The 14,766-nt window shown below is 39.4% G+C and overlaps 1 protein-coding gene across 5 annotated transcripts in view; it reads left to right on the forward strand.

Annotated features, from left to right (window-relative positions):
- The window catches only part of ALG13 (ALG13 UDP-N-acetylglucosaminyltransferase subunit), an 88,896-nt gene that overhangs the window by 50,207 nt on the left and 23,923 nt on the right, over positions 1-14,766 (forward strand). For all 5 annotated transcript variants that reach the window (XM_010371351.2, XM_010371353.2, XM_030933858.1 and 2 more), the window contains 4 exons: positions 595-627; positions 725-780; positions 11,477-11,548; positions 13,099-13,264. In XM_010371351.2, the coding sequence (XP_010369653.2) occupies positions 595-627; positions 725-780; positions 11,477-11,548; positions 13,099-13,264 (327 nt within the window). The remainder of the gene's footprint in view (positions 1-594; positions 628-724; positions 781-11,476; positions 11,549-13,098; positions 13,265-14,766) is intronic.

A 14,766-nucleotide genomic window follows, 5' to 3' on the forward strand; every position in this document is an offset into this window, starting at 1 on the left:
TACATGAAACAGATTGAAAAACAGATGAGGCATAACATATTCCCTTAATGTCCACTTAAGGAAACAGTGGATTATACTCATACTTTATAGTCACCATTGAGTATTTAGTATATGTAAAGCACTCTGCTAAGTTACTTTTACTTCCATTAACCATCCTCAAAAGGCCTATGAGCTAGGTACTGTTATTCCATTTTACAGTGAAGAATTGAGGCACAGAGATTAAATAACTTGCCTAAAGTAGTGTAGTTAATCAGAATTCAAATCTAGGCAGTCCTCATTTCAGAGCCTATGTGCTTAATCACCACACTGTAGCCTCACTGGAAAAATTGGACACAACTGAGTTTTCACCTCTGCCTGACCTCTAAGAGCTAAGTGGATTTTTGGAGGAGAAATTTGTACAGCGTACAGCTAATCTCTGGCTTCAATATCTGTTGACTAGTGTGAAAGCTCATATCACTTTCCAGGATGTATGCATTTTAGTTTTGAACATATAACCATAAAACTGGTGGAAAAAGCAAGTGCTGGCCATTTGGCTCTGCTGAGCTAAAAAGACCTATATAAACACATTTCTTCTGTCTTGTCTTTTTTCCCCAGGGGGATATCATGAAGAATATCTTTATCGTGCAGGTCAGTAAGATCTAGAAGTGATCTGGCATTCATCATTGTTTATAGAATCTCAAGCTATAAAATAATGCTCATTTTTTACTTTGGCTATATTCTCTAGAGCCAGACTATGAAACTTCAGGTGTTTATAGCACAACTGCATCTACAGCAAACTTGGTAGGTATTTAATAATAGCAAAGAGTTATAGCTCCTACTATGTACTGGGGCACTGTTAAGAGCTATACATATAAATGTATTTAAGTCAGAACAAACCTGTGAGGCTTAGTATCATTCTCATTTTGAAGATGAAGAAATTGAGACAAATTAACTCGTTTTCTAGAACTAATATATTTAGAGTTATTCTAGAGATATTCTAACACAGGCAGTAATGATCTTTTAGAAGGTTTTTTTTTTTATTATAATGGATCATACATCTCAATATAACAAAAATTTGCTTCTCCTTTATGCTACATGTCTAGTAGAGGTCTATAGAAGGGCTTGCTCAAGTACTCAGGCTGATAGAAATTCATCCACGATTGCCAAGGCAGGAAATAAAATTTGGTAACTGGTGCACTGGCTCTTACAGCTTCCACCAGAGGTGATACATGTCACTTTCTTTTCCATTTCACTGACCAGAGCAGGTCCCACTGAAGAGTCTAACTTCTTTGTGCCTGGAAGGCAAAAAGAAACATTTTAACAGCACTAAGAACTGTATCATTCAACTTGCCTTCCCTCTCATAGGCAGAATACTTGTTTCTACCTCAAAGGAGGCATCCTAAAAGGTCCCATTCAGTGTAATCAAACTCAAAGCCTAGGATTTCTGAGCTATGTGTATACTTGTTATATTGGTTCCAGATGTAGCTTCTTGTGATCTTGAGACCTAAAACCAAAAATATGGAGGTTTTTTATTTTTCCCCCCTCCCTCCCCAGTTTACAGTGCTGAAGCAGGGACTGAAATTTCTATTCAGAAAGGGAGAAAATGGGGAATAAAAAAACAGTTACTGGCCTGTAGCAATTCTGAGACCTTCATGGGCAGACGTTGTAAGGGCCCCCAACGTATTCATGGGACTCTTCCCTGGAGGAACTCTTGTTTGTTTATTTTCTGGGGCTCTTGGTTACTCCCAAGGCCCATCCTTCCTGGCAATATTTGGAGTAGGCATTGGAGAATAATCCTTCCTTGGCAACAGAGCAGCTTTCTAAGCTTGCTACTTATAGAAGATTGGAGGCGCAAGGGTGGTTTTATCTCAGTTGAATGGTTTTAGTTCTGACTTGTAATTTCTTTGGCTGTAAGATTAATTTATTCTGCTTCTGTTTGATTTCTTTTGGTTTCATGTACCAATAGCCAAACTACAATTCTTTTCTATATATATACTACTAAGATTTGCTATAATTCTTTGTGGTTTTATCCTTATTTCTGTCTGTTTGATTGCAAGTGGCTTGAGTTCATCAGGCATTGATGGAAGAGCCATGCCTTTTGGACATTTTTCTACAAGCCATTTTGTTGAAGTGCAAGGATTTACTAGGTGTTACATCCTTAGTTGAACTCTAACTTTGAGACATCTTAATGCACTCGGGTTTTAACCAAAGAGTTGATTCTTGCTGCGAGGTCAAGTTTTCATTGTTTGTCATCATTGAAACCATTCATCAATACTATGTTTTATAGTTTACGGTTGAAACAGTTATTCCTTCAACCCTGTGAGTCCCTGTATTCAAGGAATCTATTCCCTTTCATTCCTGCCTGCAAACTACTAATTCTGTCCTACACACACCTGTCTTAAAATAACTTGCTTTAAAACATACCAACAGTAATCAAAGCACAATACTAACATCCAGTCTTCTAAATTGCTTACCCTGAGAGCTGCATGTTCATAATCTCCTTCTTAATTAGGATTTTGTTATTGTTGTACCCTACTTCTAGTTACCAATTTCTGTTTTAGTCAAGCTAGGTTATGCTGCAGTAACAACCCCCAAAGTCTCAGTGACTTAACTCAGGAAAAGTTGTTCATGCTAATGTTACATAGTTCAATGCGAGTTGGCAGCAGGCTGCCAGACTGTGACTGTTCTTCATAGTCACTCAGGAACCCAGGCTGATGGGTACATGCCATCATGAGCATCGCAGCAGGACAAAAGGTACAGAAATTGAACACTGACTTATAACGGTTCTGTTCATATTTTATTGACAAGTAACATGGTCATTCTTGACTTTGGATGGAGCTGGGAAGGGCAATCCTACCGTCTATTCAGGAGAACTGGAATATTTATGAAGAACTTGAATAACTACCTTAAATTCTCTAATTATGACTAATCTTAACTGTGGCAGCTTCGTGTACTAATTTTTTGTTTTTACTGTTTAGACAGTATACCTTAGGAAGGAGAAGAAAACTCTGATACGTAATTCTCTGTTTTTTCTCCTTCCCTTACTTTGCTCCTTCCAGAGAAAGTTTTTCCCCCATTTCCTGCCACCATTACTATTCTCATATCATGTGCTTTTGATATCACCTTTTGAAGTAGCCATCCAAGTGAAAAGGCAAGTAAGAATCTTACCATGAGGATGACAATACTTTTTTTCTGTTCCTTCAGTTTCACTTGTCACATGTTCCTTTTTGTTCTGAATTTAAACAACTCCAGTGGCTTTCAATCTCTTCATATGTTCCAAGCCCCCGCCCCCATCACGAAATCCATAGCAAATTTCTGTTGTTGCTAAAATAAAGGATAAATGTCTTCAGAATTATCAGCATACATTTAAAAAAAACTCATTTTTAATTTTTAATTTCAATAGGTTTTTTGGAGAACAGGTGGTGGTTGGTTACAATGAATAAATTCTTTAGTGGTGAATTCTGAGATTTCAGTGCACCCATTACTTGAGGAGTGTACCACTGTACCCAATGTATAGTCTTTCATCCCTCATCCACTTTCCACCATTTCCCCCAAGTCCCCAAAGTCCATTGTATCATTCTTATGCCTTTGTGTCCTCATAGCTTACCTTCCACTTATGAGTGAGAACATAGAGTGTTTGGTTTTCCATTCCTGAGTTACTTCACTTAGAATAATGGTCTTTAATTCCATTCAGTTGGTTCAAATGCCATTATTTTGTTTCTTTGTATGGCTGAGTAGTATTCCGTGGTATATATACACCACATTTTCTTTATTCACTTGTTGATTGATGGACATTTGGGCTGGTTCCATATTCTTGCAATTGCAAATTGTGCTGCTATAAACATATATGTACTAGTATCTTTTTTGTGTAATGACTTCTTTTCCTCTGGGCACATACCCAGGAGTGGGATTGCTGGATCAAATGGTAGTTCTGCTTTTAGTTCTTTAAGGAATCTCCACACTGTTTTCCATAGTGGAAAATAGTGTACACAGTTGTGCTAGTTTACATTCCCACCAACAGTATAAAAACGTTCCCTTTTCACCACATCCATGCCAACATCTATTTTTTGGTATATATATATATTTTTTATTATACTTTAAGTTCTAGGGTACATGTGCATAACGTGCAGGTTTGTTTCATATGTATACTTGTGCCATGTTGGTGTGCTGCACCCATCAACTCGTCAGCACCCATCAACTCGTCATTTATATCAGGTATAACTCCCATTGCAATCCCTCCCCCCTCCCCCCTCCCCATGATAGGCCCCGATGTGTGATGTTCCCCTTCCCAAGTCCAAGTGATGTCATTGTTCAGTTCCCACCTATGAGTGAGAACATGCGGTGTTTGGTTTTCTGTTCTTCTCATAGTTTGCTAAGAATGATGGTTTCCAGCTGCATCCATGTCCCTACAAAGGATGCAAACTCATCCATTTTTATGGCTGCATAGTATTCCATGGTGTATATGTGCCACATTTTCTTAATCCAGTCTGTCACAGATGGACATTTGGGTTGATTCCAAGTCTTTGCTGTTGTGAATAGTGCCACAATAAACATACGTGTGCATGTGTCTTTAGAGCAGCATGATTTATAATCCTTTGGGTATATACCCAGTAGTGGGATGGCTGGGTCATATGGTACATCTAGTTCTAGATCCTTGAGGAATTGCCATACTGTTTTCCATAATGGTTGAACTAGTTTACAATCCCACCAACAGTGTAAAAGTGTTCCTATTTCTCCGCATCCTCTCCAACACCTGTTGTTTCCTGACTTTTTAATGATTGCCATTCTAACTGGTGTGAGATGGTATCTCATTGTGGTTTTGATTTGCATTTCTCTGGTGGCGAGTGATGATGAGCATTTTTTCATGTGTCTGTTGGCTGTATGAATGTCTTCTTTTGAGAAATGTCTGTTCATATCCTTTGCCCACTTTTTGATGGGGTCGTTTGTTTTTTTCTTGTAAATTTGATTGAGTTCTTTGTAGATTCTGGATATTAGCCCTTTGTCAGATGAGTAGATTGCAAAAATTTTCTCCCATTCTGTAGGTTGCCTGTTCACTCTGATGGTAGTTTCTTTTGCTGTGCAGAAGCTCTTTAGTTTAATTAGATCCCATTTGTCAATTTTTGCTTTTGCTGCCGTTGCTTTTGGTGTTTTAGACATGAAGTCCTTGCCCATGCCTATGTCCTGAATGGTACTACCTAGATTTTCTTCTAGGGTTTTTATGGTATTAGGTCTAACATTTAAGTCTCTAATCCATCTTGAATTAATTTTCGTATAAGGAGTAAGGAAAGGATCCAGTTTCAGCTTTCTACTTATGGCTAGCCAATTTTCCCAGCACCATTTATTCAATAGGGAGTCCTTTCCCCATTTCTTGTTTCTCTCAGGTTTGTCAAAGATCAGATGGCTGTAGATGTGTGGTATTATTTCTGAGGACTCTGTTCTGTTCCATTGGTCTATATCTCTGTTTTGGTACCAGTACCATGCTGTTTGGGTTACTGTACCCTTGTAGTATAGTTTGAAGTCAGGTAGCGTGATGCCTTCAGCTTTGTTCTTTTGACTTAGGATTGTCTTGGCAATGCAGGCTCTTTTTTGGTTCCATATGAACTTCAAAGCCGTTTTTTTCCAGTTCTGTGAAGAAACTCATTGGTAGCTTGATGGGGATGGCATTGAATCTATAAATAACCTTGGGCAGTATGGCCATTTTCACGATATTGATTCTTCCTATCCATGAGCATGGTATGTTCTTCCATTTGTTAGTGTCCTCTTTTATTTCACTGAGCAGTGGTTTGTAGTTCTCCTTGAAGAGGTCCTTGACATCCCTTGTAAGTTGGATTCCTAGGTATTTTATTCTCTTTGAAGCAATTGTGAATGGAAGTTCATTCATGATTTGGCTCTCTGTTTGTCTGTTACTGGTGTATAAGAATGCTTGTGATTTTTGCACATTGATTTTGTATCCTGAGACTTTGCTGAAGTTGCTTATCAGCTTAAGGAGATTTTGGGCTGAGACAATGGGGTTTTCTAACTATACAATCATGTCATCTGCAAACAGGGACAATTTGACTTCTTCTTTTCCTAACTGGATACCCTTGATTTCTTTCTCTTGCCTGATTGCCCTAGCCAGAACTTCCAACACTATGTTGAATAGGAGTGGTGAGAGAGGGCATCCCTGTCTTGTGCCAGTTTTCAAAGGGAATTTTTCCAGTTTTTGCCCATTCAGTATGATATTGGCTGTGGGTTTGTCATAAATAGCTCTTATTATTTTGAGATACGTTCCATCAATACCGAATTTATTGAGTGTTTTTAGCATGAAGGGCTGTTGAATTTTGTCAAAAGCCTTTTCTGCATCTATTGAGATAATCATGTGGTTCTTGTCTTTGGTTCTGTTTATATGCTGGATTACGTTTATTGATTTGCGAATGTTGAACCAGCCTTGCATCCTAGGGATGAAGCCCACTTGATCATGGTGGATAAGCTTTTTGATGTGCTGCTGAATCCGGTTTGCCAGTATTTTATTGAGGATTTTTGCATCGATGTTCATCAGGGATATTGGTCTAAAATTCTCTTTTTTTGTTGTGTCTCTGCCAGGCTTTGGTATCAGGATGATGTTGGCCTCATAAAATGAGTTAGGGAGGATTCCCTCTTTTTCTATTGATTGGAATAGTTTCAGAAGGAATGGTACCAGCTCCTCCTTGTACCTCTGGTAGAATTCAGCTGTGAATCCATCTGGTCCTGGACTTTTTTTGGTTGGTAGGCTATTATTGCCTCAATTTCAGAGCCTGCTATTGGTCTATTCAGGGATTCAAGTTCTTCCTGGTTTAGTCTTGGAAGAGTGTAAGTGTCCAGGAAATTATCCATTTCTTCTAGATTTTCTAGTTGATTTGCGTAGAGGTGTTTATAGTATTCTCTGATGGTAGTTTGTATTTCTGTGGGGTCCGTGGTGATATCCCCTTTATCATTTTTTATTGCGTCTATTTGATTCCTCTCTCTTTTCTTCTTTATTAGTCTTGCTAGCAGTCTGTCAATTTTGTTGATCTTTTCCAAAAAACCAACTCCTGTATTCATTGATTTTTTTGGAGGGTTTTTTGTGTCTCAATCTCCTTCAGTTCTGCTCTGATCTTAGTTATTTCTTGCCTTCTGCTAGCTTTTGAATGTGTTTGCTCTTGCTTCTCCAGTTCTTTTAATTGTGATGTTAGAGTGTCAATTTTAGATCTTTCCAGCTTTCTCTTGTGGGCATTTAGTGCTATAAATTTCCCTCTACACACTGCTTTCAATGTGTCCCAGAGATTCTGGTATGTTGTATCTTTGTTCTCATTGGTTTCAAAGAACATCTTTATTTCTGCCTTCATTTCGTTATGTACCCAGTAGTCATTCAGGAGCAGGTTGTTCAGTTTCCATGTAGTTGAGCGGTTTTGATTGAGTTTCTTAGTCCTGAGTTCTAGTTTGATTGCACTGTGGTCTGAGAGACAGTTTGTTATAATTTCTGTTCTTTTACATTTGCTAAGGAGTGCTTTACTTCCAATTATGTGGTCAGTTTTGGAATAAGTGCTGAGAAGTGGTGCTGAGAAGAATGTATATTCTGTTGATTTGGGGTGGAGAGTTCTATAGATGTCTATTAGGTCCGCTTGGTGCAGAGATGAGTTCAATTCCTGGATATCCTTGTTAACTTTCTGTCTCGTTGATCTGTCTAATGTTGACAGTGGAGTGTTGAAGTCTCCCATTATTACTGTATGGGAGTCTAAGTCTCTTTGTAAGTCTCTAAGGACTTGCTTTATGAATTTGGGTGCACCTGTATTGGGTGCATATATATTTAGGATAGTTAGCTCTTCCTGTTGAATTGATCCCTTTACCATTATGTAATGGCCTTCTTTGTCTCTTTTGATCTTTGATGGTTTAAAGTCTATTTTATCAGAGACTAGGATTGCAACCCCTGCTTTTTTTTGTTCTCCATTTGCTTGGTAGATCTTCCTCCATCCCTTTATTTTGAGCCTATGTATGTCTCTGCATGTGAGATGGGTCTCCTGAATACAGCAGACTGATGGGTCTTGACTCTTTATCCAGTTTGCCAGTCTGTGTCTTTTAATTGGAGCATTTAGTCCATTTACATTTAAGGTTAATATTGTTATATGTGAACTTGATCCTGCCATTATGATAGTAACTGGTTATTTTGCTCGTTGGTTGATGCAGTTTCTTCCTAGCCTCGATGGTGTTTACATTTTGGCATGTTTTTGCAATGGCTGGTACCGGTTGTTCCTTTCCATGTTTAGGGCTTCCTTCAGGGTCTCTTGTAAGGCAGGCCTGGTGGTGACAAAATCTCTAAGCATTTGCTTATCTGTAAAGGATTTTATTTCTCCTTCACTGATGAAACTTAGTTTGGCTGGATATGAAATTCTGGGTTGAAAATTCTTTTCTTTAAGAATGTTGAATATTGGCCCCCACTCTCTTCTGGCTTGCAGAGTTTCTGCCGAGAGGTCTGCTGTTAGTCTGATGGGCTTCCCTTTGTGGGTAACCCGACCTTTCTCTCTGGCTGCCCTTAAGATTTTTTCCTTCATTTCAGCTTTGGTGAATCTGGCAATTATGTGTCTTGGAGTTGCTCTTCTCCAGGAGTATCTTTGTGGTGTTCTCTGTATTTCCTGAATTTGAATGTTGGCCTGCCCTACTAGGTTGGGGAAGTTCTCCTGGATGATATCCTGAAGAGTATTTTCCAACTTGGTTCCATTTTCCCCCTCACTTTCAGGCACCGCAATCAGACGTAGATTTGGTCTTTTTACATAATCCCATACTTCTTGCAGGCTTTGTTCATTTCTTTTTCTTCTTTTTTCTTTTGGTTTCTCTTCTCACTTCATTTCATTCATTTGATCCTCAATCGCTGATACTCTTTCTTCCAGTTGGTCAAGTCGGTTACTGAAGCTTGTGGATTTGTCACTTATTTCTCGTGTCATGGTTTTCATCTCTGTCATTTCATTTATGACCTTCTCTGCATTAATTATTCTAGCTATCAATTCTTCCACTCTTTTTTCAAGGTTTTTAGTTTCTTTGCGCTGGGTACGTAATTCCTCCTTTAGCTCTGAGAAGTTTGATGGACTGAAGCCTTCTTCTCTCATCTCGTCAAAGTCATTCTCTGACCAGCTTTGATCCGTTGCTGGCGATGAGCTGCGCTCCTTTGCAGGGGGAGATGCGCTCTTATTTTTTGAATTTCCAGCTTTTCTGCCCTGCTTCTTCCCCATCTTTGTGGTTTTATCTGTCTCTGGTCTTTGATGATGGTGACGTACTGATGGGGTTTTGGTATAGGTGTTCTTCCTGTTTGATAGTTTTCCTTCTAATAGTCAGGACCCTCAGCTGTAGGTCTGTTGGAGATTGCTTGAGGTCCACTCCAGACCCTGTTTGCCTGGGTATCAGCAGCAGAGGTTGCAGAAGATAGAATATTGCTGAACAGCGAGTGTACCTGTCTGATTCTTACTTTGGAAGCTTCCTCTCAGGGGTGTACTCCACCCTGTGAGGTGTGGGGTGTCAGAATGCCCCTAGTGGGGGATGTCTCCCAGTTAGGCTACTCAGGGGTCAGGGACCCACTTGAGCAGGCAGTCTGTCCGTTCTCAGATCTCAACCTCCGTGTTGGGAGATCCACTGCTCTCTTCAAAGCTGTCAGACAGAGTCGTTTGGGTCTGCACAGGCCTCTGCTGCTTCCCCTGTTGTTTTTTAGCTGTGCCCTGTTCCCAGAGGTAGAGTCTACAGAGACAGGCAGGTTTCCTTGAGCTGCTGTGAGCTCCACCCAGTTGGAGCTTCCCAGCGGCTTTGTTTACCTACTTAAGCCTCAGCAATGGTGTGCGCCCCTCCCCCAGCCTCCCCCAGCCTGGCTGCTGCTGTTTTGGTTAGATGGCAGACTGCTGTGCTAGCAGTGAGGGAGGCTCTGTGGCTGTGGGACCCTTCCGGCCAGGTGTGGGTATAATCTCCTGGTGTGCCCGTTTGCTTAAAGCACAGTATTGGGGTGGGAATTACCCGATTTTCCAGGTGTTGTGTGTCTCAGTTCCCCTGGCTAGGAAAAGGGATTCCCTTCCCCCTTGCGCTTCCCAGGTGAGGCAATGCCTTGCCCTGCTTCAGCTCTCACTGGTCGGGCTGCAGCAGCTGACCAGCACCGATTGTCCGGCACTCCCCAGTGAGATGACCCCAGTACCTCAGTTGAAAATGCAGAAATCACCGGTCTTCTGTGTCGCTCGGGCCGGGAGTTGGAGACTGGAGCTGTTCCTATTCGGCCATCTTGCTCCGCCCCCCCTGGTATTTTTTATTATGGCCATTCTTGCAGGAGTGAGACGGTATTGCATGATGGTTCTTATTTGCATTTCCCTGATAATTAGTGATGTTGAGCGTTTTTCATATGTTTGTTGACCATTTGTGTATCTTCTTTTGAGAATTGTCTATGTCCTTAGCTCACTTTTTGATGGGATTGTGTTTTTCTTGCTGATTTGAGTTTCTTGTAGATTCTTGATATTAGTCCTTTGTCGAATGTATAGATTGCTAGATCGCGAAGATTTTCTGCCACTCTGTGGGTTGTCTGCCTGTTTACTCTGCTGGTTATTTCTTTTTGCTGTGTAGAAGCTTTTTTGCTTAATTAAGTTCCATCTATTTATCTTTGTTTTTGTCCAACGCAGGGCTCTTTGAATAAAGATTTCCAGGCACAGCCTCCTAAGAACTCATGAACATTTATTTATACTTCTTATTTCCATGTCTAACCCTCAAATAAATGTTTCTGTAGAAGCATTTGGTATTCACTTGGGAACTTCTGAGCCAGGGCAAATGCTTGCTTTTTGGCAGGGGCTTTGGCTATACTTGAACACAGACTTTGGAATTGTTCATGTTAAGTGGGGCTCACCTTTTCACAGTAAGGTACCTCTCATTGTTTCCTGTGATTTCCTTTCCCTGTTCTGTCTGTGCTCTTACTAATGTAACCAATCTCTGCTGCTAGAGTTCTTGCTGCCATGACAGTCTTATCATGCATGAGTCCAAGCCATTCAACATCATTTTTACTTTTAGAAAGACAGGGTCTTAAGCTAGAGGAGAATGATATTTGAATCTTACAGTATCTGTTAAATCCCACTTAGGTAAAATGCAACTGAATAACCGGTTTACCCTTGTACCAAGCTACATATTCAGATAGAATGCCTTTTTTTTTTTTTTTTTTTTTTTTTTTTTTTAAGCAAAACTATTGTTGGTCCTATGGTACTTGAAGCTTTTAAGGCAAAGATCACTGAAAAGGTGTTTAGATTTCAATTATCAGTTACATTTTAGTATCTACATCAGGACTTGAGTTAGATGTGTTGAGGATTTCTGTAGATATGTAACAAAACAGTCACCTACATCACATTTTAGAGTGACAACTTTTAGAGCTTTGTCTTAGGAGTCACTTCCAAATTTGAATTATTTCAGGACTGAACACTTTCATATAGTTGAAGCAAAGTTATTGATGTGGTTTTTTTTTTATGTAACTATATTTTTGTATTCATTAAAGTCTCTTCAGGACAGAAAATCATGTTCTATGTCTCCTCAGGACACAGTTACCTCGTACAACTACCCCCAGAAGGTAATCTCATAGTGTTATTAAGCAGTTACAATGGCCTGAACAGAGAAGAATGAATTTTCTCTTTTCATTTACCTTCATCATACTTCAAAGCAACTACTTTCGTTCCTTTAGGTATTATTGTACCTTCCGGTGTCTGACACAATGATTAGTAAATTAATTCAACAAATTATTGAGCATCTACTGTGTTCCAGACACTGTTCTATGTGCTGACTTTAGATTACTCATAGTTTACTGTGAACCTCTTTTATATAAAGAGTGAGTTAATCTAAATTACCCATCAATTCTGTCTCATTAACTGAAACTTAATTTTAAAGCTTTCCTGTAGAATGGAGGGTCAGCATTATAAAAAGGTAGCTGAAACCGTAGGAGTAAACAAGATCATCCTGGGCAAAGGAAGAGGTTGAGAAGGGTATCTGGAACAGAGCCCATAAATTATCAAATTTTAGAAAACGGGCAGAGAAGGAACATCCAAGGAGGGAGGAAAAGCATGAGAGAGGAATGTTATGGAAGCCCTAAGAAGAGAATGTTTCAAAGAGCAGCCAGGTGTCAGTTGCTGCCAAGAGGTCAAGCAACATAAGGCTTAACAAAAGTCTATTAAGATTTGTTGCCATAGAGACCACTGGTGACTTTGAATACAGTTCAGAGAACCAGTGGGGGTAGCAGCCACACTGCGGTTGGGTGGTAAGAAAATGGAGACTCCCAGTGAGGACAGTATGTTCAAGAAGCTTCTGTTACCCTTTATTGAATATCTTTCTGTGCACAGCCCTGTACTGGGTGCTGTGGAAAAATAGTTTATTCTCTTAAGGAGCTGTGGCCTAAGCAGAAAAAAAAATACAGTCTTAACAATGTTATAAAAAATGCAAGGCACCTTTTCTCTTTAAAAAAGAAAAAAGTGTAGGCCAGATGCAGTGGTTCATGCCTGTAATCCCAACACTTTGGGATGCTAAGGCGGGCAGATTGCTGGAGCCCAGGGGTTAAACACCAGCCTTAGCAACATGACAAAACCATCTCTACTAAAAATATAAAAAATTAGCTGGGCGTGGTGGTGCGTGACTGTAGTCCTAAGCTACTCGGGAGGCTGAGGTGGGAGAATCACCTGAGCCTGGAAAGTTGAGGCTACAGTGAATGAAATCATGCCACTGCACTCCAGCCTGGGCGATGGGAGTGAGACACTGTCTCAAAATATATATATATATATTACAAAGCTTTGGAATAATATGCAGGAAGCCCAGAGGTTAACTGAGGAGCAGGCAACTAGGCAGACGGAGGACAGGGCTTGGAGGGAAACTTTTTTTTTGTATACGATTTAATACTTGATTTTCAAATCATATTAGTGTATTACCTTTTTAGGAATAAATGAATTAAAAAATCAAAGCTCTCAAGTGACCTAAGATCTTCTGAAAGAAATAACCTTCCTATATAAGGTTTATATAAAGATTGATTTTCAGTGTTTTAGTTGTCTAATTACTGTTTTCTGAAGTTTAGGATCAGATAATCTACTGTTTGAGAAACCAGACTTAAGAGTTTTGAACTTTCTTCCACACTTACAGGTGATGGGAAATATTGCAGCAGTTGCAGCTTCCTGTGCCAATAATGTTCCAGCTCCAGTCTTATCTAACGGTGCAGCAGCTAATCAAGCTGTTGGTACCACTTCAGTTTCCTCACAGAATGCTATACAGCCTCTATTTGTATCTCCACCTACACACGGCAGGCCAGGTAGGTTATTAGCGGATGCTTACTTTGGAAGCCTCTTTTCCTATTCATGAACATGCACATCCAGCTGTTCTGGTTATTAGATACCATTACTTTAATTTCCACAATTAAATTTATTTAACCTACTTAATAAATTATGTTCTGCCATTGAACATAATCTCAAATCCATGAGATTTGAGAGTCAGGGATTCAAGTTTATTGCACATTTCGTGCAGGTAAGATTTTATACCTTTCATCTTGCTACCTGCTGAATTAGGGGACTTGTACTAGTTTCTCAAACCTTGAGTTAAGTTTTATCATATAAGAGTTAAGATGATGTTTCTCACCTTATAGCAAACTTTTCAGGAATTTATTCTATAAAATACATTCCTTTGTAATGAATAATTGTCCTGTAAATATCACAATAAAAGATACAGGCTCTGGAATTTAAAAGATCTGGGTTAGAATCATGGTTTTACAACTTATTGTATAATTTTGTACAAATTATTGAAGCTTTTTATCTGTGACTTAGGGGTACTGATAGTACCAATTCATGAAGTGATTGTGGATTTTCAGTGAGTTAATAAAATTTTAAGTTATCAGCAGACTTTTAGGAAGGTGGTGGCAACAACAGCATTAGCTTTTCTGAGTCTCAGCATAAAAATGGAAATAGTGAAGTCAAAACCCATCACACCTACAAAAAACTAGGTGACGAGGTATCCCCATGAACCCCAGGATTTAAGCAGGTAGGGACAAACCACCAGTCACAAGACTTGCATGCTCTCAGGGTCTGTGAGGGAGCAGACCTCTTCTTACATAGAAGCATTGAGTATGTTGTCTTATGTACCTGAGAATTCCAGTGAATAAGAAGTTACTGAAAAGTGGGGCCGACAATTTGGAAGCAGCAGCCAAAACTGGGAAGGGATTTGGTCTCTCTAATACTAGATGAGTGCATACAGCACATGATAGAAGGACTTAAAGGGCTTAAAACAATTTAACCTCTAACTCTTCAAAATTGACCTGCCGGAGCTCCCTTTTAGGATAGTATTCCTGACTGGGAAGAAACTGCTAAGAATGGAATCTGAATCGATCAGGATAGAGAAAAGAGCAGGTCAGGGAAAAGAACAAAAGAAAAAGATTAAGGTCAAATGCTACACAAATATATCAAGGAATAAAAAGCAGAATGTCCCTACAGACAATGAAAACACGTTAGAAGTGAACCACTAAACAGAACTAAACAAACTAAAACTGTGACAAACTATTTCAAAATGAGCTAAAGATTTTAATAATACAAAACATTAAGGAATAACATAAATCAGAATTAGAAAAGCTTACCCGAGGTAATAGAACTCAGGAAAGAATTATAAATGGGAGAAGGTCGTTTTAGTAATGGAGACTAAACTGTAATGAGCTTGAGCAAATTCATGTTGAGTATTCTTTATTCAAAATGCTTGGGACCAGAAGTGTTTTGGACTTAGGATTTTTTTAGGTTTTGGAATATTTGCATTATACTTGTTGAGCATCCC

Source organism: Rhinopithecus roxellana, chromosome 7 (genome assembly GCF_007565055.1).
Source record: "Rhinopithecus roxellana isolate Shanxi Qingling chromosome 7, ASM756505v1, whole genome shotgun sequence".
In the NCBI taxonomy this organism is placed as follows: domain Eukaryota; kingdom Metazoa; phylum Chordata; class Mammalia; order Primates; family Cercopithecidae; genus Rhinopithecus; species Rhinopithecus roxellana.